This window comes from Phaenicophaeus curvirostris, chromosome Z (genome assembly GCF_032191515.1).
Source record: "Phaenicophaeus curvirostris isolate KB17595 chromosome Z, BPBGC_Pcur_1.0, whole genome shotgun sequence".
Classification (NCBI taxonomy): Eukaryota; Metazoa; Chordata; class Aves; order Cuculiformes; family Cuculidae; genus Phaenicophaeus; species Phaenicophaeus curvirostris.
The window spans coordinates 1,621,122-1,643,938 of NC_091431.1; the positions used below are offsets into that span (position 1 = coordinate 1,621,122).

The following is a 22,817-nucleotide window of genomic DNA, read 5'->3' on the forward strand; positions in this document are numbered from 1 at the left end:
TAGTTCACAACAAAACTGTTGATCCTATTGGGCAACCTCAACAAAATTTCGCAGGAGGCTAGGTCTCAAAGGTATGAGATGACTACAGTTGGTCTGTTAATCCCAGACCTGGATTAACAGGTCTGGCAGCTTGAAACCTGGCAGCTTGAGGCAGCCTCAGCCACTTGCATGGCTTGTCCAAGCCCCACCAATATCATCTTGTGCCCAATTATGAAGTCAAGCAAAAGAAACCAAGAGACAGAGAAAGGACAGAGCAGCAGGAACTGAAATTAGGGATTTTAGCAACTCTGGTGGGTCTAAGTAGACTAAGTAGACAGTAAGGAGAGAACAGAGGAGGTACCATGAGTGGGCAGGAATTCTGGGCTAGGATGCTGGGGAGACAAGGGGAGATGTGGAGAGGGTAAGAGTAACTGCATCTGTTGTGAGGAGGGAATGTGAGAGAACACACTCAGATGATGGCAGCGACAGTCTTTGAAAGATGTGGACTGGGTTATTGAGGCAATTCACGTTTGTTGGGCACCCCCATCTTGCAAGTTTTCTGCAAATGGTGGGATAGAGGAAGGAAATTTTAGTACATGGGGTCTTACGAGTTTGTGATGAAAAGAAGTGTTCACAACTGCAAGTTCAGTGTAAATATGTCACAGTCAGTCATGAGGCACAAGCATGGTTAGCAGATGTCACTGGTTATGGTTCTTGCTGTGTCTGAGAAGCCCTGTGAGCCAGTCTTACTTTACGACTTAAAACGGAGGAAAAGTTGAAGAGCTTCTCCCAAAGTTTTCCCCAGATTTCTTTCCCACAAAAGCGTGATTCTGGGAAGAGAAGAAAATGTCGATGTTTTCTGCCTCACACTGTAAAATGTTTTTAAGCTTGTGGGCATGTGTAAAAAAGGACCTGCTAATAGAATGCAGTCTTGGCTGGAAGATTTCTCTGCACACATTTTTTCAAAGATTTTTCATATGAATGAATTGGAAGTGCCTGCTTTCCACTGAGCCATCGTGAAATGTCTGGTCCTTCTCCCTCCTACAGAGTCAGACAAATTGATTTGCAGCCCATGAACATGGATCAGTTCAGACATCTTTTTTCTGTCCATTCTAACTCGATTGCTTTTGGTGCACCCTCTGTGTACTGCTCCTACCTCTGCACGTCAGTTACATCAGTGCTATGCTGTGAAAGCACCTTTGCTGCAATTATGTCTTCATTGGCAGATAAAGATATGTTTTTATCCAGGGTGGTTATGATTGTGTGCAGCCATGCAGCAGTGACCACATTAAATGATGTAGCAGCATGCAAATCATCAGTTTCCGTACATTGTTGCCTGTTTTTAGCTTGGATAACTGATTAACTACTTTATTGTTGAAAATACAGCTGGGACAAGCGCTTAGATTTCACTGTGAAGTAAGGTAGATGAGCGTCTTTGGCTGATCTCCACAAGCCATGTCATGACAAATACTGTGATCTTAGGATTTTAGAGAAAGTAAAAAAAAACATTTATTGTGCTGTAAGAAGAAACACACACTTAAACAAGCACTCAATGTCACAAAACAATACCCAAAGCAAGAGCAATGTATTCTTAGTTAATGTTATTTAATCACTGGCAACATATACAAACTAAAATTCCAGTGAGATACGCAGTCAAAAGTTCATCTTGGATGCTAACTCAACTTTCTAGATGAATATTCAACCATTTTTCACCTGCTGTATAATAGTGTACACACAGTGGGTTTTTAATAGTGGAAACACAGCTGAGAGAGATGCTACTAAAATGTAGAACAGGAGACTTTCCAACAAGATAATGTGATTCTGCCCTTAAGCATCTTTCTTCTAAGGTTTCAGAGGTCTCTGCTGAATTTTTGAGGCAGCCATATATTCGAGAAATTCTTCTTCCCATTAGTGCAAGGCAGGAATAGTGTCTTTAAATGAATTCTGTGGTGAGAGAATTCACATGTACTGCATGTGCTTCAGGAACACAGATGGATTTTTGAGACTCTGCAGTTGGGTGATTTTAAAACCCCTGAGAATTCTGCTCCAGGGCTTCAAGGATTTTATAATCGGCGCAGAACACTGCATCCTTTTTGCTCAAAGGTGTCTATTTAAAAGCTTAATAGTATGGCCATTTTCTTATCTCTCGAAATGTTATAATGTACAGAAACCACCTTCTTCTGAGTCAGATTTTGGTATCTTAACATCTATTTCACTACTTCCTAGAAGTTACCACTGTATTTAAAACATCAGTAATACTTTCTGAGACGTCTTTCTTCTCCAGTGGATGTGATCCTGTCCTTGCATTCCAAATTTTAGTTACTTGTTCAGATTACAATATGCATCCAAGGAGCCAGTGCTGAGCAGTTTTACAGAAAAAAAAGCTGCTAAGAATTAGTTAAGTGACTCTGTTGCACATGTAGCAGTTTATTAATCCCCTGCTATAGATTAGTAGGAAGATGTTAACTCATGCTTGACCACAACATGTTATTCTGACTTAAGTGTTTTGACTTTCTCTTTTTCTAGTACCTGCATGCAAATGGGATTGTGCATCGTGACTTGAAGCCGGAAAATCTACTCTATGCAACGCCAGCACCAGATGCACCACTTAAAATTGGTAAGCAGCATTAAATGTATGCTTCCGTAATTTCTTTGTACCAGTAATACATTAACTGATTTTTACAGAATATACATCTCACCACCACTTAATTTGAAGCTAATGCTTGTGTTCAAATGAACGGACTGTTACTTCTTCAGTAGCACAGCTGTGTGTGGTGTTTTTAAAAATCAGTACAAAACTAGGTACTTGCTAAGAGAACTTACAGCCAAAATTGTGCAGAATGTGGCTGAGAATAAAGTGCTCAGGAGGAACAAGAAGGATCATGAGATCAGCATACAGCTGCGTGCACCAATTTTGTGCCCCTTTCTTTGTTAAACTAGTATTTTAAGCGAAAAGATTCACTGGTGTGAAGGTGCAAATGTGCAGGTAAGTGGTAGAAGCAAACTGAGCAAGGATGACTTCTGTTTTGGAGCCAGGTTTGAGGGATAAGAAGTGACTTCCAGGGAGAGCATAGGGAAGTTCTCTGAAGCACTGTGAGCACCAGAAGGGGAATGAGGAGGGACAAGGCAAGACCATGGTCTCCTGCACGTTCCTGCTGGGCATGGCATCCTGTTGCAAAGCGCATGACCAGTTTTTCTTTGCGCAAAGAGAAGTTCCATGCAGCGCTCCTGGGCTGTCTGCTTGGAAATACTGCCACACGCTCCCTTACTGGGGAGCTTGGAAGCATGGGAGCATGTGAGGAGTGATTGTTGCCATGTTCATCATGGATTTCGGGAGCCGGATTTCCACAAACTAATCTGAAGTAACTTAATATAAATTTCTAGGAAAGTCTTTCATCTCAGGATGATGATATTAGAAGATTTTATCCTGGTTCTTGTCTTCCCTGCAAAGGCTTTAAACGTCGGTAACATGATAGTTTAATGCAGCACCCAAAGGCCTTAGTCTGATGGCCAGAGGGGTGTAGGGGTTTCTGAAGTATTTTCTTAAATGCTGTGATTCTTCACTTTCTTTTTAATATTTTTGCCTTGTTCAAAATGAGATCTGATTTACAATGACTGGCATTGTTCATAAAAGTAAAGTTTATTTCTGTTTAGGTAAATAATAATACATAATTCTATCCATTTAGGGACAAGTGAATACTAACTGCATTTTATGAATAAAACACAAACTATTTTTTTTCTGACCTTAGGTCAAAACATTCCCTCTTATACTCACTGTAATAAAACAAAAATACTTTTTATTTTGCAGTTTTTAAGGCCTGATTGTCATCACCTAAATGGAAACTTGAATAAGCCTAGTTTATTCTGAGGGAAAACTAATGGTTATAAAGACTTCAAGTTTTATGCCTTTTAAAAATGAGTCATGTGTGTATGACGTGTAATATCATGAAGACTCTTGCTGTCTGAGTAGTAATTCAGGTTGGAAACACTGCAAAAACAATGATCAGTACTTCTCCTGGCACCATTTCCATGCCCCTAGAAACCCTCTGTCAAAATACTTCTGAGTTTTTGTCTTGCAGAAACAGCATACTCTGATCTTTATGCAGGAATTACTGATGCGCAATTTTTTTAACCTGAAATTGTTCTGTTAATTTTGTTGGATTACTTATAGAGTGGCAGCTGAATACAGACCTAAAACACATTCCTGGATCACTGCTTGTACGCCCTTAGGCATTCCATTGTATTGGGTTTTTTTGCAGTCTTCAGGATAAAATACAGGTGTTTCTGTCAAGCACAAGCCAGGAACACTCATTTGTATGGGCAGATTTTGCTTTTTAGTTGCAGTCTGGGTAGATTCTTTAAATTGATCCTCATCTCTGGAAATGACAGTTCATTTAATGCTTAAATGTTCATTTAATTACATACGCCATGTAATAACTAAGTGATTTTACAAGGAAGTTAGAACATTATTATTCCTAAACAATCTTAACAGCTGACTTCGGACTCTCCAAGATTGTGGAAGATCAGGTGACCATGAAGACAGTTTGTGGAACTCCAGGGTACTGTGGTATGTTGTTTTATTATTATTCCTTAGAGTAAGTTCATAACTTTATCCCCTAAACCCAAAATGTTTCAGCAAATACATGGTTTTAGAGGCAGGCTTGATTCTGATCACTCTGGTCTACCCTGAAGTGGGTCCTGCCTAACAGAAATATTAGTACAGTATCAAGGAGTGCTTTGTGGCAGACCTTATTGACTGCAGTGACCAGTGTAGATCTAGTCATCTCTTGAAGCAGTATTAAGGCTTCGGCACTTTTAACTAGTCAACTATTCTCCTAAACAAAATAAGAGTGAAATCATAAGTTTGCTTCAGTTTAACTGAGGTAGTGAAAGTCAGTGTGAGCAACTGCATACCAAAACCACTAATCCACCTGTGCATTCACAAAGCAAGCATCCAACTCATAAGCTTAGCAGTGTATTACACAAGAATACTAATTTTAATTCCTTTAGTAATTTAGAAATTAAGAAATTGTATACTTAATTACATTGGGTTTATATTTTTCACTTGGTAGCCTTTAATGACACTTCCTAGTTGTTTGACGGTGGAAGATGTGCACAAAGTTTAGAAATTTTTTTTTTTTTCTCGGTTGTTCTGTTGTTAAATGTTTCTGGGTTTTTTTTTCCAAAATCACAGCTAGTTCATGCTGCTTACTTTTCTAGCTTTTAGTAGTATAAGGTATCTAATTTGAATGCAAGAAAATCACCTCTTATACTTCAAATTTAAACAGATCTCCATAGAATCACACTTGCCTAAAAATATGGTCCATCACTGAAAGAGTGAGATTGTGATAAGCATGTGGAAAAACATAGTACTGGTAACAGACCATTAATAATTAGGAATGGGGGAAAGGGTTATCCATTGCTTTTGGGAGAAAATAAGTGGGGCAGAGAGCAAACATGTCATATATATAACATCTTTGCAAAAAATGCCACAGCTGTGCTTTATGTCAGATACCAGTAATGCAAAGAAGCTATATTGAGAGCAAACCCCAAAAATCCAGAATCTGAAAACTGAGTTCAAGCACACAACCTGCCACAGCAGGGATAAAACATACATACATTTGATCTTGAAAAAATAATTATAAAGGTGTTGCTGAGCCCCAGGGACCATTCTTTGATGGGGCCAGAGCGTTTTGCTTGCTCTGCCTGCAGGGCTGTGGCAGGAGCAGGGATGTGCCCAGCCCTCCTGTCCCCTGTGCACAGCACTTTTCTTGAGCAGCATGATCCCCAGGTCAGAGGGGGTGTTTTATGGGCATGTTATATGTTCTGTCCCTCTGAAGAGCCTCCAGCCTGCCTGCAGGCAGGTGGTCTGTAGGTCTGCAGAGCAGGGCAAACCCATAGTGGGTTCTTGCTCTTGTGAGACGGGCAAGGCTGAGCAGCCAGCAGCTGGAAGGAGGCTGGCAGCTTTCCACTGGGCGCCCTATATATGCTTTCAGGCACCCTGTATATGCTTTCAGGCACCCAGTACACCCTTGTGCACAGCTTCACTGTCAGAGCAGGGACAGCCAGCTCCTGGAAACGTGCAGAAGCTCATCTGGACTCCCATAACCAGAAAATGAACCAGAAATTAATTCTCCAGTGCTAGAATGTGCAAAAGAAGGTGTTCCCCTGGCAAAAGAGAACTGCAGCCACCTCTGCAGTCTCCTTGCCCTTCACTTCAAGGCACTTCTGCAAAGCAGCTAATGACCAGGGGGGCTGGGGGTCTTGTATACATCAGGACAAGCCTGCTGGTCTTCCCCTGGTGGATGCTCACCTCCAGCAACCATGTGATCTTGTGGAGAAAGGTTTAGTGTTTGATAGGAACAGTTGGACTCGATGATCCGGTGGGTCTCTTGCAACCTGGTTATTCTGTGATTCTGACATTCTTGCTGAGCTGTAGGTGCTGAATGGGCTTATACAAGAGGCCACAAGTTGCTAGCAGTGTGCTGGGTGGTAAGCATCTCAGGACAGAGCTGAGCCAAGCCGTGTGGAAACTAAAGTCTAGGCATTTGCATTTACAACAGTAAAAGAACATAAGAACATAGAACATAAGATTACGGTGATAACATGTAGCACAGCTGATAATGTAATTCAGCTCATATGTCCATTACCTTGTATGACATTCTCTGTAAACCACACACAGGTGCCAGGTATGCTGTACAGTAGTGTTGAATTCTAATCTGCTTAGTTTCATAAAAATGTACGTCATATATTAGCTATTAATATTCTGGTTGTCTTCTCTTGTGACAGTTACACTAGAAATGGCATGAAACAGTAGTTTAGCTCTTTTAATTCCTGTCTTTTTACATGATAAATGTCAGAATAAGGTTTATTTCCTCAGAAGAACCCTCAGAGTAGGGACGATTTGGTGGTGAAGGCGGAGGCTCAATATCTGCACTGAGAAGAGGAGAAGGGAGCTTTACAACACAAATTAACTGACCATGGAGAATTTCTGGTGCCTGAAAAATACTCAAGCATTACTTTCCAGAAGTGGAGGAAACTCAGGAGGAATACTGTTGAAACACCAATTTAAGCTATGAATAACTGACAGCCACAGGCTGCCAGCTAGCACGTCCTGCTCACCCAGCTATCAGCAGCCTCCCCAGAAAAAACACAGCAACAAAAAGCTGGGGTTGTTTAGCCTGGAGAAGAGGAGGCTGAGGGGAGACCTCATTGCTCTCTACAACTCCCTGAGAGGAGGGAGCTGGGCTCTTCTCCCAAGGGACAGGGGACAGGACGAGAGGGAATGGCCTCAAGCTCCGCCAGGGGAGGTTCAGGCTGGACACTAGGAAAAAATTCTTCCCAGAAAGGGTCATTGGGCACTGGCAGAGGCTGCCCAGGGAGGGAGTTGAGTCCCCTTCCCTGGAGGGGTTTAAGGGACGGGTGGACGAGGTGCTGAGGGACATGGGTTAGTGATTGATGGGAATGGTTGGACTCGATGGTCCAGTGGGTCTCTTCCAACCTGGTGATTCTATGATTCTATGAAAAACACTTACTGGAGTCTGGATACTTTGGCATCAAGATTTATCAATCTGCAGTTGCTGGGACATACAAAGTGATGCAGGGAACTGAAAGCAAAAAGATGATCACAAATGAACCTAACTTGCTGAGGCGTTGTGCTTTCACTGAACTTAACAAGAAGGGCATAGGTGATTTCTGACAGTAGCACATAAAAATAAGGCAATGCAAAGCAGTGGTTCATGTTCAGACTGTTATGGCCAACATCTAGCAAACAGTAGTGGTAAATCCTCCACATAAGTTGAAAAAGTCTGAGCCAGATGCCTGGAGTCTGTTAGGGAGTTGTGTATACTCTGGTTAAAATCATGATTCAGGGATTTTTGGTCCCCCAGGATGTTGTGGCACATCCTTTGGGAGAGCTAGCTGCCCCAACAGATACCTCCCACAGGCTGGGAGGAAAGCAGGAGCATGCCAGCAGCACGGGTCAATCCGGATGGGCAATCAAAGCTTTAGGCTGAGCAGAAGCTGTCATACATTTTGGGAAGTGCCAGCCCTTCCTGCTGCTCTTGGCTGTGAAAGTGTAATGCAAGAAGCTTAAGAGATGTGTATATGCTGTATCATTGATGTGCGTAGGTTCAGCAGGTCTGTTGTGCCCCAGAAATGTGGCAGCCGTCCCGTGTGCATCGTAGAACTTCACTTCTCTTGAGGTGTGTCTTTCAAGATGCTTGGGCAGAGATTAACTTCTCTTTACCATTGCAGAGCTGGGATCCCGAGGCTGCCTAGCCTTTCCATCTGCTCCGCACTGCAGCAAAAGCAATTGCCAGAAATGGTCTTGTCTTATCTTATAATTAAAGCAGAATACCAACACTAAAGCCCAAATAAAGTAACAAGTAAATAAATAAAATACTGAAGTGAAACTACCACTTTCTTTGCCACGTGTCAACTCCAGTGCTGCTGTAGCTGTCAATGGTTCCTTTCACAAACCTCAACCTAAAAAGCCATTTTAAACCAATGCCTGCACTTTTTTTTATTCTGGCTGTGCTTGGACATGACTTCTGTTGCTTTGTATTCAGAGAAGGGAGTCATTTGCCTAATTGAGGGCTTAAAGGAGCGGACCGTAACTTTTTAAAAGACAGTTACAAATGTGCACAGAGTTTAAAGTGACTTGATTACTGTTACTTCTACATTCAGCTTTCATCTTATTGACAAGAGTTTTATCATCTGCAGCACCAGAGATACTGCGGGGATGTGCCTATGGCCCTGAGGTGGACATGTGGTCTCTGGGGATTATCACCTACATCCTGTAAGTGCAGACAGTGCCATGAGAACCTGCAGGTTTTTATGACATTATGAGCTATGCCTTTGGAAAACATGAGATCCCAAACTTTTAAGTGTGATTTTCCTGATCTTATTTAAGTAAATCAAATCCTAGAGGAACATAGCAAAACACACAGGCTATGTATTTGATAAATAGAACACTTCTTCCTGAACACCAACAAGGTCTGATCAGAATTGTTTTATTAATGTGAATGAATCACAGCAAAGCTGAGCATACGCGTGTCAGAAAGCGTTGAGGTGGGGGAAGTACGAGAGATGTTCATTCATATAAACTGGGAGATATATTATGATCCTAAGTAGCTTCTCAGTAGGCTGAGTGATACTAGGCATAAATATTTTAAACAGTTGAAGTTGCAAGTGCAGACCAAAATCTTCAAACATTTGTGTCTGGAAGTTGGCACTTGTGTCTGCATTTTAGTATGTGTGGTCCTGATCCATTGGTAAGCATTCTAATTACTTTATTACATTGATGGAATCTATCAAATGAAGATTATCGAGAAGGGAAGATGATTGATTCTGATGAGTTCACTGTTCTCTTTGTGGAAGAATAACTGACTTCATTTATTTCCTTCGTAACACCAATGCTAAGCTGACTTGTGTAGTTATATACAATACTTGCAGAATGCCTTTTTATGGGAAGAAAACAGGATTTTACATATATACATTAAAGATATAGTGTATTTTACATATATATATATAAAAGATATAGTGGATTTTGTAAGTTCAGGCCCATGTCTTTCCCTTTCTAGGACTCATTAAATGTCTACAGCAAGTACAGTGTGATAATAATAAATAATTTTCTTAATGACTTTTGCAAAGAAAGAATTTTAATTTCTAGTTCTTAGTACTAATACTTACTAAAAGTACTAGTAGAGGTATATAAATGTGTATAAACACTGGTGGCAATACCATAAAACATCTTTTGTTCTTTACATAAGCTTCAAATAAGTCACGTAAGTGACTTCAAATAAATCTCTCCTTTTGGGTGCTTGTAAATAATAGGCTACAATATTCCTATTTGGGATTGTGTTATCTGCTTCTTTTAAAATATGGATCTCTGTCTCGAGGCCTGGTTTAAATCTGTAGATCACATCTCAGATATTGCCATCCAGGTGATCATTTCTTATGGGTTCTAGTGGTCCACACGAGGCAGAGAGGTGTGAAATTTTCCAGCAGGGGTGTCCCTGCAATTGGAGAAGTGGGGTTTTTTTGTCCCTTTACAAAGATATCTAGATAAAGCAATGAACTTGCCTAGTTGTTCAACAACTGAGGGGTAGCTGTACTCAAAACTGAGAACCTTTCTTAAGCAGAACTTGCTTTCAAGTCTAGGCAAGTTCCAATCAAGAACGTACAGAAATTTCCTGTTGGAATATATGGAGTGGCATTTGCTATACGCAGCCTTTCAAAACTTTCCAGCTGTTCAGGAGATGCTCCCAGCCACATTAAACCTCTGTGCTGCTGCCAACACAAGTGTACGAGCTGCTCTGGGTGCAACACCACCAGTATATATACTCCTCTACTTATTCGTCCTTCTGGTCCTCTCCTCCTCCCTTCGGAAACTCCAGTTTGACTTACAGGAGTAAGCCAGGCTAAAGGGGTACTAGTCAAATCCTTTTAGCCATCTCTTCTGTTTAGTTTTAATAATACTCTACATTTAAAACTCTTCTACTGAGTGTAAAGCCTTACAGGCAAACATTTCTAATGGGTTAGAAGCTGAAACCATAGATGTACATGACAGTAACTAACTGATTAGTCCTGCAGCCTAAAGAACACTGTTGCATGTGTAAGTCTCGTAGTTTGATAGGAGGAGCACATTTACATACAAAAAAGTACATTGTTGTATGTGCCTCCAAAATAGAGTAGATTTAAGAATTAACTACCGTGCCACAGAAAGTGTGCATGAGACTGTATCTTCTCACCAGCACAAAGTGGACTTACTACATGATTAAGAAAAATTTTGACACGTATTTTGACCAAACAGTTATTCCTGAGGCAAATTATGTTATGACCTATTGATGATAACTGTCATAATTTCAAGGAAGCTACATTTACAGTTTTAACAGCAAAGAGGAGCAATCTTTTTGTATTCTTACAGCACGGTAGAAATACTACTGCACATCTGAGGGTCAGGTGATGGTCAACAAATATAGAGGCTTTGCCTGTTACCAAAATTGCATGAGTTTAATTAAAGGTATTTTTTACTAACTTCCTTAAAAGGTCACAAAACACTGTCTGGTCATTTCTAATTGATTTTGAAGCTGTTTACATAGATTTTTCTTTATTTGGTAGGTAATTGTTTTAAAATTATCAGCATAATACTGGTTTATTTTAAATCAAGATCAGCCATGCTGGGTCTTACCCTGGTTTAATTTATCTAATTTAAAATCACACCTCTAGTTTTATTCATCTAATCTGTGTGATGAAATGAATTTTTATTTTAGGCAGGAGCATATCCATAGAAATTTTTAATAAAACAAAAATAGGAGATAGTAGTGAGTTACGATGGAAATATTATTGGGAGTAAACAGAGACTCACTTAGAAGGCTTCCAGCAGAGCCAGAGCAAGCCTTAAGCATGGTCTCACTGTCTATCAATTGCCTGGCATTCAGGAGCCAGTTTTGGCTGAATGAGTTAGTGTCCCAAAAACCTTCTCAGCAAAGACACTTCATGAGGATAGGCATCAACCTAAAGTAAGCTCAGAAACGGTGGTGGGAGAGAGGAGCAGCAGAGGGACCATGGCTGGCCCCCACCTGCTGACGCACACGGTATGTGGAGGTTCGCATCTTTGTATTTTAATGCATCTCTGCCAGACTTGGAAATTAATAATGAATTGAGAATATGCTTAGAGTTGAAGTTTTCTCCTCTTCAGCAGTGCAAAGTGATGCCACACCCGTGGCTACACACCACTCTCAAAACCACATTTCTTCCTTCAATTTCCGTTTCCGTTCTCTAGACAGTAAGCACACTGATTTGTTTTAAAAATATAAAACCAAGTTAAAATGCAAGGTTAAATTTTCTAGATTTGTTGCTGACTTGTTCTTTATAGTCTGTTGCTCTTTTCCTATCCTCAGCTTGTTGCTTGTTGTGTTTCCTGGAGGCAGAGTAGCAGATAGACTCAGAACATATACTGGTTGAATAAGAAGTTCACTTTAAAACATCCAGTTATGTGTGCAGGCATGATTAAAGCACAATGAAGCAACAAAAAAAAGCCATTATACAAATTCACAATTTGGTCAGCCTTTCCCAGTGCATATGAATGCTTAGGACTACATTTTGCTCTGCTCTGCAGAATTAGTTGTTTATAAGTACATCCAGGTCTGGTTTCCCAAAGTGGAGTGTGGGACACAAAGCAGGGAAAGAGGATACCAACAACTGTTTCTGACAGCCCAAGACTAACTAATCTTTGTTAAATTTATTTCTTTTTTATCCTTGCAGACTTTGTGGCTTTGAACCATTTTATGATGAAAGGGGAGATCAGTACATGTTTAAGAGAATCCTGAACTGTGAATATGACTTTGTGTCCCCCTGGTGGGATGACGTGTCTCTGAATGCCAAGGATTTAGTAAGTAAAGCTAAAATGAGACAGGACTATCTTTGCTGATACGTATTTCACTAGTACCACTTCCACTGAGAAAGAGAGTCCATTTTGGGGTGGAGGCAGAATAATCGGTTAAATATGTTTTCATATGGCTCCTTGCTTTTCTTATCTTTGATGTAATATGTTGCTGTTAGATTTCCGTTCTTAGTCCAGTGCTGTAATTTTGCACTCAAAACCATGGATGTTCAGGTTGTTTTGTGAACTAAGCCATGGATTGTTGGCAGATGTCACAGTGTTTATGCTTGCCTGCCTTTCCTGCTACTCTGAAGTGTTTCATCGTTCTGCTTGGCAAGGCAACCACCTTCAGGACAACAAAGAAACAAGCCTTGTATGTTATGCAGTTTTCAAGTCTGGACTTTGGAAGAAGAGTATAAAAAGGAGTGAAGCCTTCCTACCCCACTTTTGTTGACAGCCTTTTTCTGTCCACTTAAGTTTTTTCTCAGTAGATGAGGAAAGACTGATTACCCTTAAATATGGTCCATTAGCAAAATGCTAGGGCTGGCATGCTATCTGCACTGTATTCTTTTCTTACTGGGTAAAGTCAATTGGATTCAGGACACACGGATCTACAAAGATAGGTGTGCTTGAGTTTGAGTTTTAGTCAACAATAACTTGCACAATTCATTATTTCATTAGCACCGAATGCACAAATGCTCAGTTACGTATTACACAAACCATGTCATAAAGTACTACATAATTAGTGTTTTTATAGTATCTCAGATTGCCTCACATAGAAGGACTGTAGAATTTCAAAGTACTTTTTGCTCTTGTATTAGATGTGAAGTTTTTCTAAGACCAAACAAGTGTAATTTCCTGACTTATGTCATCAAAACCCAGATAAACAACAGCCTGCAGCAAAGCTGCTCTTTTTTTTATCTGTGTGTAAAGAGCTTTGGTCCAAACTGCTCCCTACCATTTAGATACAGTGAAGCTCAGAGTTTCAGGTCTGAACACTGTATAGCAAGTTCTAGATAACGATGAAGCGTAGGACTCTCAAAAACCCATACTGTGAGTTTTCAAAGTGATTTATTTAACTTGACCTCTGCTGTGGATGGAAGGGCTACAAGAATGATCAGAGGGCTGGATCACTTCTGCTGTGAGGACAGGCTGAGAGAGTTGGGGTTGTTCAGCCTGGAGAAGAGAAGGCTCCAAGGAGACTTTATGGCGGCCGTCCAGTAACTGAAGGTGGCCTTTAGGAAAGCTGGGGAGGGACTTTTTACAAAGGTATGTAATGATAGGACAAGGGGGAATGGCTTTAAATTGGAGGGGGGAAGATTTACATTAGACTTCAGGATGAAATTCTTCATGATGAGGTTGAGGAGGCCCTGGCCCAGGTTGCCCAGGGAGGTGGTGGCTGCCCCATCCCTGGAGGGGTTCAGGGACAGGTTGGATGGGGCTTGGAGACCCTGATCCTGTGGGAGGTGTCCCTGCCCATGGCAGGGGATTGAAATTGGATGGACTTTGAGGTCTCTTCCAACCCAAACTATTCTATGATTCTGTGTTAAACAGCATTAGTTTCTGAGTAGGCTAAGAGAGAAATACAGTACTTCCTAGTTCATGTGTAGATGAGGTTTTACAATGACCAAAAGAAACATTTAATTTATGATGCACCTGGCATTGACTGCATGGTACAAGTCTGCTTGAGTTGTATACACTGCAATATAAGCTTTCTCATCCTGTTTAAACATTATCCAAATCAAAAAACTGGGGATACTGCTAAGAGAACTGGCTGGCTGGGGCATTTTGAGAATCTCTTAGGATATATGTGACAATTTAGACATACAAAAGCCTATGCAGATACTGGCCAGCTGCATTAGTAAATCCTCTTACAAATGTTGGTAACCAGTCGATTCTTCTTCTCGTCTCCCCCCCTTAGGGGCTGTCTTATTCAGATGTTATTTATGGAGGACCAAGAAAAGCCAGAAACAACATACATGCAAAGACTAGAATGCAAATTCTTGTTGGTTTCTTAGAATGTGTTTTATTAAGATGTTTCCCAAATGAAGACCAAAACCCCCAAAATGCAAAGCTCAGTAAATATAAAAGAAGCATATGGTTAACAGCCATCTGTATTTCTTCCTTGTGATGCAGGTTAAGAAGTTGATTGTTTTAGACCCCAAGAAACGCCTCACTACTCTGCAGGCTCTGCAGCATCCATGGGTCACAGGGAAGGCAGCAAACTTTGCACATATGGATAATGCACAAAAGAAACTTCAAGAATTCAATGCCCGGCGTAAACTTAAGGCAAGTCTTTGGGTGTAGTCTCTGTATTGGCTGGGAAAGCATGGAATTAACTTATAGCCTTACACAAACCTTGCACACTTTTCAGGACAACATTACGTAGTGGTATGGAAGCTTATTTAAGGTGATTGATGAAGATGAAAAGTTAAATCTGATTTAGTCAGTGCCTGCAGGCAAACAAACAGGTAAAACTGTTTGAGATGACTGACAATTTTATTTACACCGATAGAACTGTTGATAATGTACCCAGCTTCCACACCTTCCTTCCTTCCTTCCTTCCTTCCTTCCTTCCTTCCTTCCTTCCTTCCTTCCTTCCTTCCTTCCTTCCTTCCTTCCTTCCTTCCTTCCTTCCTTCCTTCCTTCCTTCCTTCCTTCCTTCCTTCCTTCCTTCCTTCCTTCCTTCCTTCCTTCCTTCCCTCCCTCCCTCCCTCCCTCCCTCCCTCCCTCCCTCCCTCCCTTCTCCCTTCCTTTTATCCTTCTGTCCTTCCATCCTTTCTTGCTTCTATCCATTTGTCTGTCCTGTACTGCTTGCACATACATATTAACCAGAAAGAACAAAATTCTGAGGAGTTTCTTCATGAGCATCCATAAATCTGGAAGATATTTTATCTACTATAGCATGTTTCGATCTGCAAACCACTCTCAGTTTCTCTGCCTACCAACAAAAAGCAGGAGCTTAAACCATCCTATGTGGTCTAAAGTCAGCATTTCAGACACGTAGTTCTATAAAATGTATGGGTTGAGTTTAACAACCCTGAAACATGCACCTCACAGTACCTCTAGGGGCAAATGTGCAATGGCATTTTTTATCTGGAAATTGGCATTCTTTATCTGGAAATTAAGTGCTGCAAGGCAAGAGTGTAGTTGGGACCTGTCCTGAAAATAACATAAGGTTTCGAGACACCAGTGTGCTCCTTTACCATCTAGTCTACGTATCTACCATGGGAAGAAGCGGGGAAGTATTTCTATGTGCAAATGGCAGGCAACTAGGCATCTAACTGACATAATATCAGGAAACTTTCTTCTCCCCCAATCCCTTTTCAGATTTTAAAGACTTGTGTCTGCTTACGAGAGACTTCCAGGGATAATTCAACATGAAAACTATTACCCACAGCTACAGTGAAACTGCCCTTGTAACCCTAGTGAATAAGAGTAAAAAGCATCTTGTCTGAGAGGTTTAGGATCCTACTGCAAAACAAACAATGACCCTTGACTTTGTTTTTGCTCATGTATTTCAGTATCATTAGGGGAGTGTGACAGACTATTTCTGCAGAGCAGAGAAAATAAGTTTTATCATCTACAAAGGTCTGAGACACTGTAGTTATGATTGACAGTGATGCTTTGCTCATGGAGGACTGACTAAACATGTCTATTAACATTATTCTCTTCAGAAAGATTTCTGTAGCCTTACAGCAGGATTGCTACACATCCACTGAAGAGGCTATGCAACATTTTATGTCACAGTGATTTCAGAGCATAATCGAAGTCATACATTTCATCATTTCTGAGTTAGCTGTCACATTCCCTGTCCAGGAGGTCACAAAGAAGTGTGTGCCTTTTTGAATGTTTTGATTTTGATTCCCTGTATGTTTTTGCACCTTTGATCATCAATAAAATATTTTTGAAGCCCAGTTTATTTAGATCCCTGTAGTCAACCAATTTATACTTCTGTGTTAAAAGCTGTTGTTTTTTATAACTTTATTCCTTCATTGTTTTTCTATTAAAGATCAAATGATCAATTCTCCAATGATTAAGAGAATTAATTGCAGTTACCGGCTATTGTAAAGTTGATAGTTTTACACATATATCTGTATAAAATGAACCATAAATTTGTAGGCAATTCATTCCTGTCCAAAAAATAAGAACAAAACAGAAAAACAGCTAGTGAACATAAGCTTTAGTTGTTTTCTTATTCAGAACGGTATCAAATGATCCTCTGTTTCCCAACATAAAAGTCCAGCAGCAGACTTTCTTTTTATGAGGACATATTTTTGTAGAATAACTCTAAAGCTTTCAAGTTATGATTGTTTTTTATAGATTGTGTTGAATTTCTTTCATAAACATCCACATGGCTGGCCTGTTCTGGTTTTAATCTGTAATCTCCCTTTCAAAATTGTCACCACTTTTATTGGCTTATTGGGTCATGCTTTGTATCATGACTTCATAATATTCTGTATTAACTGATTGTTCTTTCTTGCCAATGTTTATATAGTCTGGTTTTTTCATTAGTATATTTTCCTTTTTTCTTTTTTTGGCATGGTTACTTCTCCTCATCCCTTCTTGCAGACTCACTTCTTTGATGCCTAAGCAAAAAGCTAGTGCAGTCAAAGATAGCTAGAGTTGTCACACACGGAGATTAGTATTTTTTTTCTTTACCTCTGTGTGTTTGATTTTTTCAGGCAGTAAAACTCTTCAAGGCAAGGGCTAAGAGAACTGGCTTAATGAGTGTCTTCATTTTGTGCCATTTTATGTGATCTGAGAGCATATCTCCAGTGTCTATTTATAGATATACATAGGAAGTTGCCTGTGTGCTCTGCATCATTGTGTCTGGTATATCCAGCAGTGCAATAGAGATAAATATCCCTTTGTGAACTTTTCATGGGATGATCAGCAATAATACTGTTGTTATTATTATGTCAGAAGATAACTTCTTTTTCCAGTCTAACTTCAACATGGGAGATCTGAAGTAGATTCTAAAAAAAGTGCAGCAGGTGCAGCTAAAAAAAAAAATAATCTGTTCATGTTGGCCAGCTTGTAACCTTGTGAAAGCAGCAATTTTAAATGTCAGTCCTATGACAATGTCGTGACTGTGACATTGCCATGAAGACTGAACACAGTTACATTCCCTAACGGGATGATGCTTCAGTGCTGACAAACCACGTCCTTTAAGAAGTGTTTGCATGATCCTTTCTTCCTCAGGCTGCAGTAAAAGCTGTGGTGGCATCAACTCGCCTCGGCAGTGCCAGTGGTCACAGTGTGCATGACAGCAACAAGCCCAGCCGTAACCTGTCTCCCATCCATGACAGCAAACCTGAAGAGAAACCTACTCAGGAAGCAGAAGCAGCTCCAGGAGAGATGTCTTAGGTCAATGTGCTTCCTTGTTTCAGCTGAGATCTGTCATTTCATACACCAGCTAACTTGTCATTCAGCAAGAGAGATTTGTAAGCTTGGCCTCTCTGATTCTGCTTTGGGGCGCCAAACACACTGGCTGGTGATTCTACCTTCAATGCATGTGACTGCTTATGAAAATAGTAAACTGTTCCATAAGGCATGTCATGGAAACAGTGTTATTTGCAGTAATACCGGCAGGCGAAAATATGGGGATTAATAACTACCTACCATAATGTCTATACTTCATATACATCTATCCAGTGTTTCTAGATGGTATTTGAAACAAAATACTGTTTAATTTGGTTTTGTGGAAGTAAGTGTCTTCTCTATGTCCTTGAGTTTCTTTGAACTGCTTCCTTCCAGATTCATAGTCCTGCAGCAGATGAAATGGAAGGAAATTCCAAGCCAATGGTTTTAAAACTGATGTACGAAATAATGCTTTTTTTTCTGTAAAATTAATAAGTTATTTGGGGATTTATATGCAAAAAAACATTCCACTACTTCTGGGAAGAAATCGAAATGTTAGTTTCACCGGTCATGAAAATGTGTGATCCTGAAGCTTGTGTTGAGAATGCCTTACTCTGACTTTTCCTGTTTATATACGGTATTTTAATGACAACCAAAACTACTCAGATTTCTGCCATTTCATTCTTTAGAGAAGTGTTAGCAAAACAAAATGATAGGCTAAAAGAGGATTAAAGTAGATGCAAATTATATTTATTCATTAATTTCTAAACTGTGCATCTAGATGTTTTTGTAGGGCATGAGGGAATAATCTGCAATTATACAAGTTGTAAATGCTTGAGGGAAGCTATTCCACAACTTAATGATTTTGCTCCGAGGAAGCACTCTTATACAGGGTCTGGGAGAGTGCAGTATAATCTGGTGCTTCTCAGATAGTTTAACCTCATGAGTAACCAGTTTCCACTTGTCAGCGTAATTAGTCCCTGTTTTCCAAAAACAGGACCCCTCCTGCAAAGTGATCCGCCAGCACAGATCTAGCATCCATCCAGAGCTCCTGTGTTTTAAGTTAAAAGTTGTGTGCATGGATTAGCTTGCAAAATTAGGGTCAGACTCTTCAGCTATGTTAATTTTTTTGTGAACGCAATTGATAGGAATTGAAAAACCAACATGCATCAATATGTATGACCGTTTACGTTTGTTTGTTATCACTTTGATAGCATGTGAATTTCGTAATGCTATTGATATATTACAGAAATGGCAAAAAGAAACTGATGTACAACAATGTCATTTGTCTTTGTTGAACTTTTTAATACAGATAGTTGCCTAACACCCTAATACATTCAACATTTCTCTTATACTTTATTTGGTTTTTATATTAAGTTAGGCCTTGCACAACTTGCCTTGAAAAAATATATCAGCTACTGAGAAAAAAAGTCCTTAATAAAACATTCAGTAGCTACATTTCCTGATGAAATTAAAGGGTAATACCACATTATTCTTGTGGTAGGCTTGATAAATAAAATGCAGTCTAGATTAATATAAAAATGAAGATTAAAGATACTGTCTTTACTAGGTAAGAATGCACACTAATTAATGTATTGTACTTGAGATTTTTTTATCCATTTGTTTTAACTCTTTGAACTTGTACAAAAAGGTTTGCTAATTAAGCATGGTTGAAATTTAAAGTAAATCCATCCAGGTCAGCTGGTGGGGGCTTGGCAGCTGTGGACAGGCCAACAAGACACTTCCACAGCTTTTCCCTGGACAACAAATACAGTAAGACTAATCACTTTGGTGAAGGTGACAAGTACATCCCACTTGTCTCACTTTTTACTGTCTTTCTTATATCCTGTGAGGAGAACGCAGGACAAATGCGTTTCTCAGCCACAATTCTCATCCCGTGAGTACGATGCTAAAGCCATGTGAGTTTTGGTTGGTGGGGAGGTTTGATGGGAGAGGCTGGATTTGTGTAACTTCTCCTCCTTAATTTGTTCTAGTTGCTTCTAATCTGTGGAGTTGGCTGCGCATTCATTTCACATCTATGAGTACTTGAGCAGAAATACCTTCATCTGAGGCATGGTTCGTTGAGCTGAAAAGTAGTCCCAGCTGATTCTTAAGGTTGTTCTTTGCTAAATTATACCATAGCGAATCATAAATATGAACTGATGTCATGCAACTGGAGACCTCTCTGTGACAACATGATCTTGGAGGCAGCTCAGTCTTGCGCATAAAGGCTCTAGGGCTTCAGTTGCTTTTGCTTAATTTTCTTTTATTATGCTCCATATGAGACAGTCAGATTTCTGTGCTGAATGAATTATGAATACATGATTCAGTGAAGTAGAATGCCTGGCTTATGTATACAGTACTATGCAGAAGGAAGAGCAACACTAGGGCATATGCATATAATGGAAGAAAGGAATGTTATATGCATTGTTTTTATCTGAAAAATTACACCCTGGTGGCATCTGCTGTAATTCAGTCTTGAGAGTGCAACACCTGAGTCTTACTGTGGCGGAAAAATAGGAGCACGTCCAAAAGCTACTCAGGATGGGCGAGTTCATTGTCTGTGGTTTTAAACGAGGTACTAAATTACTGATGCTCTTTTCCATTGAGAATCTAAGCTTTAAATTTTTTAAATGTTCAACGTATTAGCAAAGTCCTTCAGGTATAAAAGGGGGAATCTTGCTATCTTTTTGAAGTATTTGAACTTGGGAAAACTTTTCCTTTAGAGGCAGATTATAATATTAGCAAACTAAAGTCTAACATTTGAGAGCTAGGCTGAGGATTTGATGGCTGTTAAATGGCTAATGATGTCCTGCCTTTCCACAGCAACAGGGTTTTTTACAAGTCCGAATAGATTCATTCCAAAATAGAAGGCATTTTCTGTCATTTCAAACACTTTCATTTTAGATTGGCAGATGATGCAGTAGATCTCATTTCATGAGCCCAGTGCTGGGTAGTTAGGTGAAGTTGATACTTCACATCGTGCAAGTGTCCTGTAAAGATCCAGATAGAATATCATCAAACTTTTGAATGCAAAGGAGCATCAAGGCCGAAGTCTGTGATGTGCCGTGTGCTCTGTAGGGTGGGTGTTAAGAGCTCTGTCCCTGCAACCAAACAGGCTGTCGGGCGTGTGGGGAGGAGTGACAAAAACTGCCCATCATCCCCTAGGCAAGGACCCCAAAGCTTGGTGAATAAACCATAATGCTCTGAAAAGCCATGTGGTACTAGAACAGGATGAAAGTGGCCACTAAAATGTTTTTGGAAGGGGCTTAGGTCAGCAAGGAGTCCCAGGATGGAGGAGGCTGTGGCTCACTGGCAGCCAGGCATCAGCACTTACCAAAAAAAAAGATCCTTCCTCTACAGTCTGAGCAGTGAGGGAAACAGATGCAGCTGTAGGGGGAGTGCGTTTTCTGCAGCTGAGCAGCAGGGAAGAAGAAGAATATGCTGGGAGTTGTCAGCGTCCAAGTTAAGAAAGGATGCTAGCATCTGCTAAGCAGCAAATGCAAGAGGATTCCTATTTCCAAATACCGATTGGCAGCTGTCCCTCAGCTCCCACGTGCGTCCTGGAGTATGATGCTGTGCAGAGCCCTGCAGTGCAGCTCTCAGAGTGGTTTTTTAAGAGTGGCGTATAATAGTGTAGGGCAGAGACCCTTGCACAGTGACCTGCATATTGCCTGCTTACGAAGTGACAGACAGTTGCGAATCTCAGCTCTGTGCCTTGATCCTTGGCTTGTGCAGAGGCTGTGTATTTCTCCTGGTGAAGAACTCAGTTTTGTGTGGCTGAATCTGCCTCTTCCTTGCTTAAGTTAGGATTGTATAGCTTATGTAGGCATTCAAGTAACAAACCTGTCTCCGTTTATGGGAGAAAAGCAGGAATGAGACTGACCAAGCGCAACGTGCACAGCTGGACATAGAATACAACGGCAGGGATGCGTGCAAGCCCTGAAAATACCAAAGTTAAACGAACAGACAACTCAGACCTCCTTGAACTTACTTTATAAAACACTAATTGCTCAAAGAATGTCCAACCTTTCCAAGTAATTTCAGTTAGAATAGACACCCACAATAGTGAGAGTTAATTCTGCTTTTGTATAAAGAAATCTGGCTTCCCTGATGAGCCCCTGCACAGCACTATGTTGCATTGTACAAAAAAAAACATTAGCTGCATTGCAAAATAAGAAGCAAATAAATTTATATGGAAGAAAGAGGAGAAATATAGGAATAAAATAATTACCTCATCTATTTGTATCTGGAATGTAAAAAAATCTTAGTTCCAGAACATGTATAAACTTTAATTGACAAGACTCTAAACTTTCCACATAAGCAAAATTTTGCTGTATGTCTGGGAGGTAAAACTTCTGGCCAGACTAATTTGGTGAAGATTGATGGAGGGTCAGTGCAAATATGGAGAGCATCCCTTGGAGCGTGACTCCTCCAACTTATGGATGGAATGATGTACATGCATGTAATGAAAAATCCATCAAAACTGAAAAAAACCCTGTGCATTGCATGCTCTTCTACCCCTCCAGAGTGGAGCAGACACCATGAACACAGTAATGAACAATGTAATTAATAGAAGGCGTTTAGATATTGTGAGGGTAGGCACAATATAGAAGCAGGAACAGAATGTTGTAGTCAGAGTGGCCCTATTCTGAAATTATCAATAAAATTATAGCTGCATCATAGGATCATAAAATTGCTAAATTAGAAAAGACCTTTGAGATCATTGACTCTAACTGTACCTGTCCACTGCTAAACCATTTCCCTAAGCACTTCATCTACCCATCTTTTTAACACCTCCAGGGATGGTGACTCAACCCCCTCCCTGCGCAGCCTCTGCCAGTGCCCGATGACCCTTTTGGTGAAGAAAGTTTCCTAATGTCTGATCTGAACCTCCCCTGGAGCAACTTGAGGCTGTTTCCTCTTGTCCTGTCACCTGTCACTTGCGAGAAGCGACCAACTCCCACCTCACTAGAAGCTCCTTTCAGGTAGCTGTAGACAGTGAGGAGGTCCCCCCTCAGCCTCCCTTTCTTCAGGCTAAACAACCCCAGGTCCCTCAGCTGCTCCTATAACCCTTGTTCCACAG

The 22,817-nt window shown here is 40.4% G+C and overlaps 1 protein-coding gene across 1 annotated transcript in view; it reads left to right on the forward strand.

The window, feature by feature from the left end:
- CAMK4 (calcium/calmodulin dependent protein kinase IV) overlaps positions 1-19,063 on the forward strand; it is a 168,870-nt gene extending 149,807 nt beyond the window's left edge. Inside the window, exons 6-11 of the mRNA XM_069880486.1 lie at positions 2,506-2,596; positions 4,472-4,546; positions 8,704-8,779; positions 12,250-12,376; positions 14,504-14,656; positions 17,573-19,063. Of these exons, the coding sequence (XP_069736587.1) occupies positions 2,506-2,596; positions 4,472-4,546; positions 8,704-8,779; positions 12,250-12,376; positions 14,504-14,656; positions 17,573-17,737 (687 nt within the window). The 3' untranslated portion in view covers positions 17,738-19,063. The remainder of the gene's footprint in view (positions 1-2,505; positions 2,597-4,471; positions 4,547-8,703; positions 8,780-12,249; positions 12,377-14,503; positions 14,657-17,572) is intronic.
- The last annotated feature ends 3,754 nt before the right edge of the window (positions 19,064-22,817 follow it).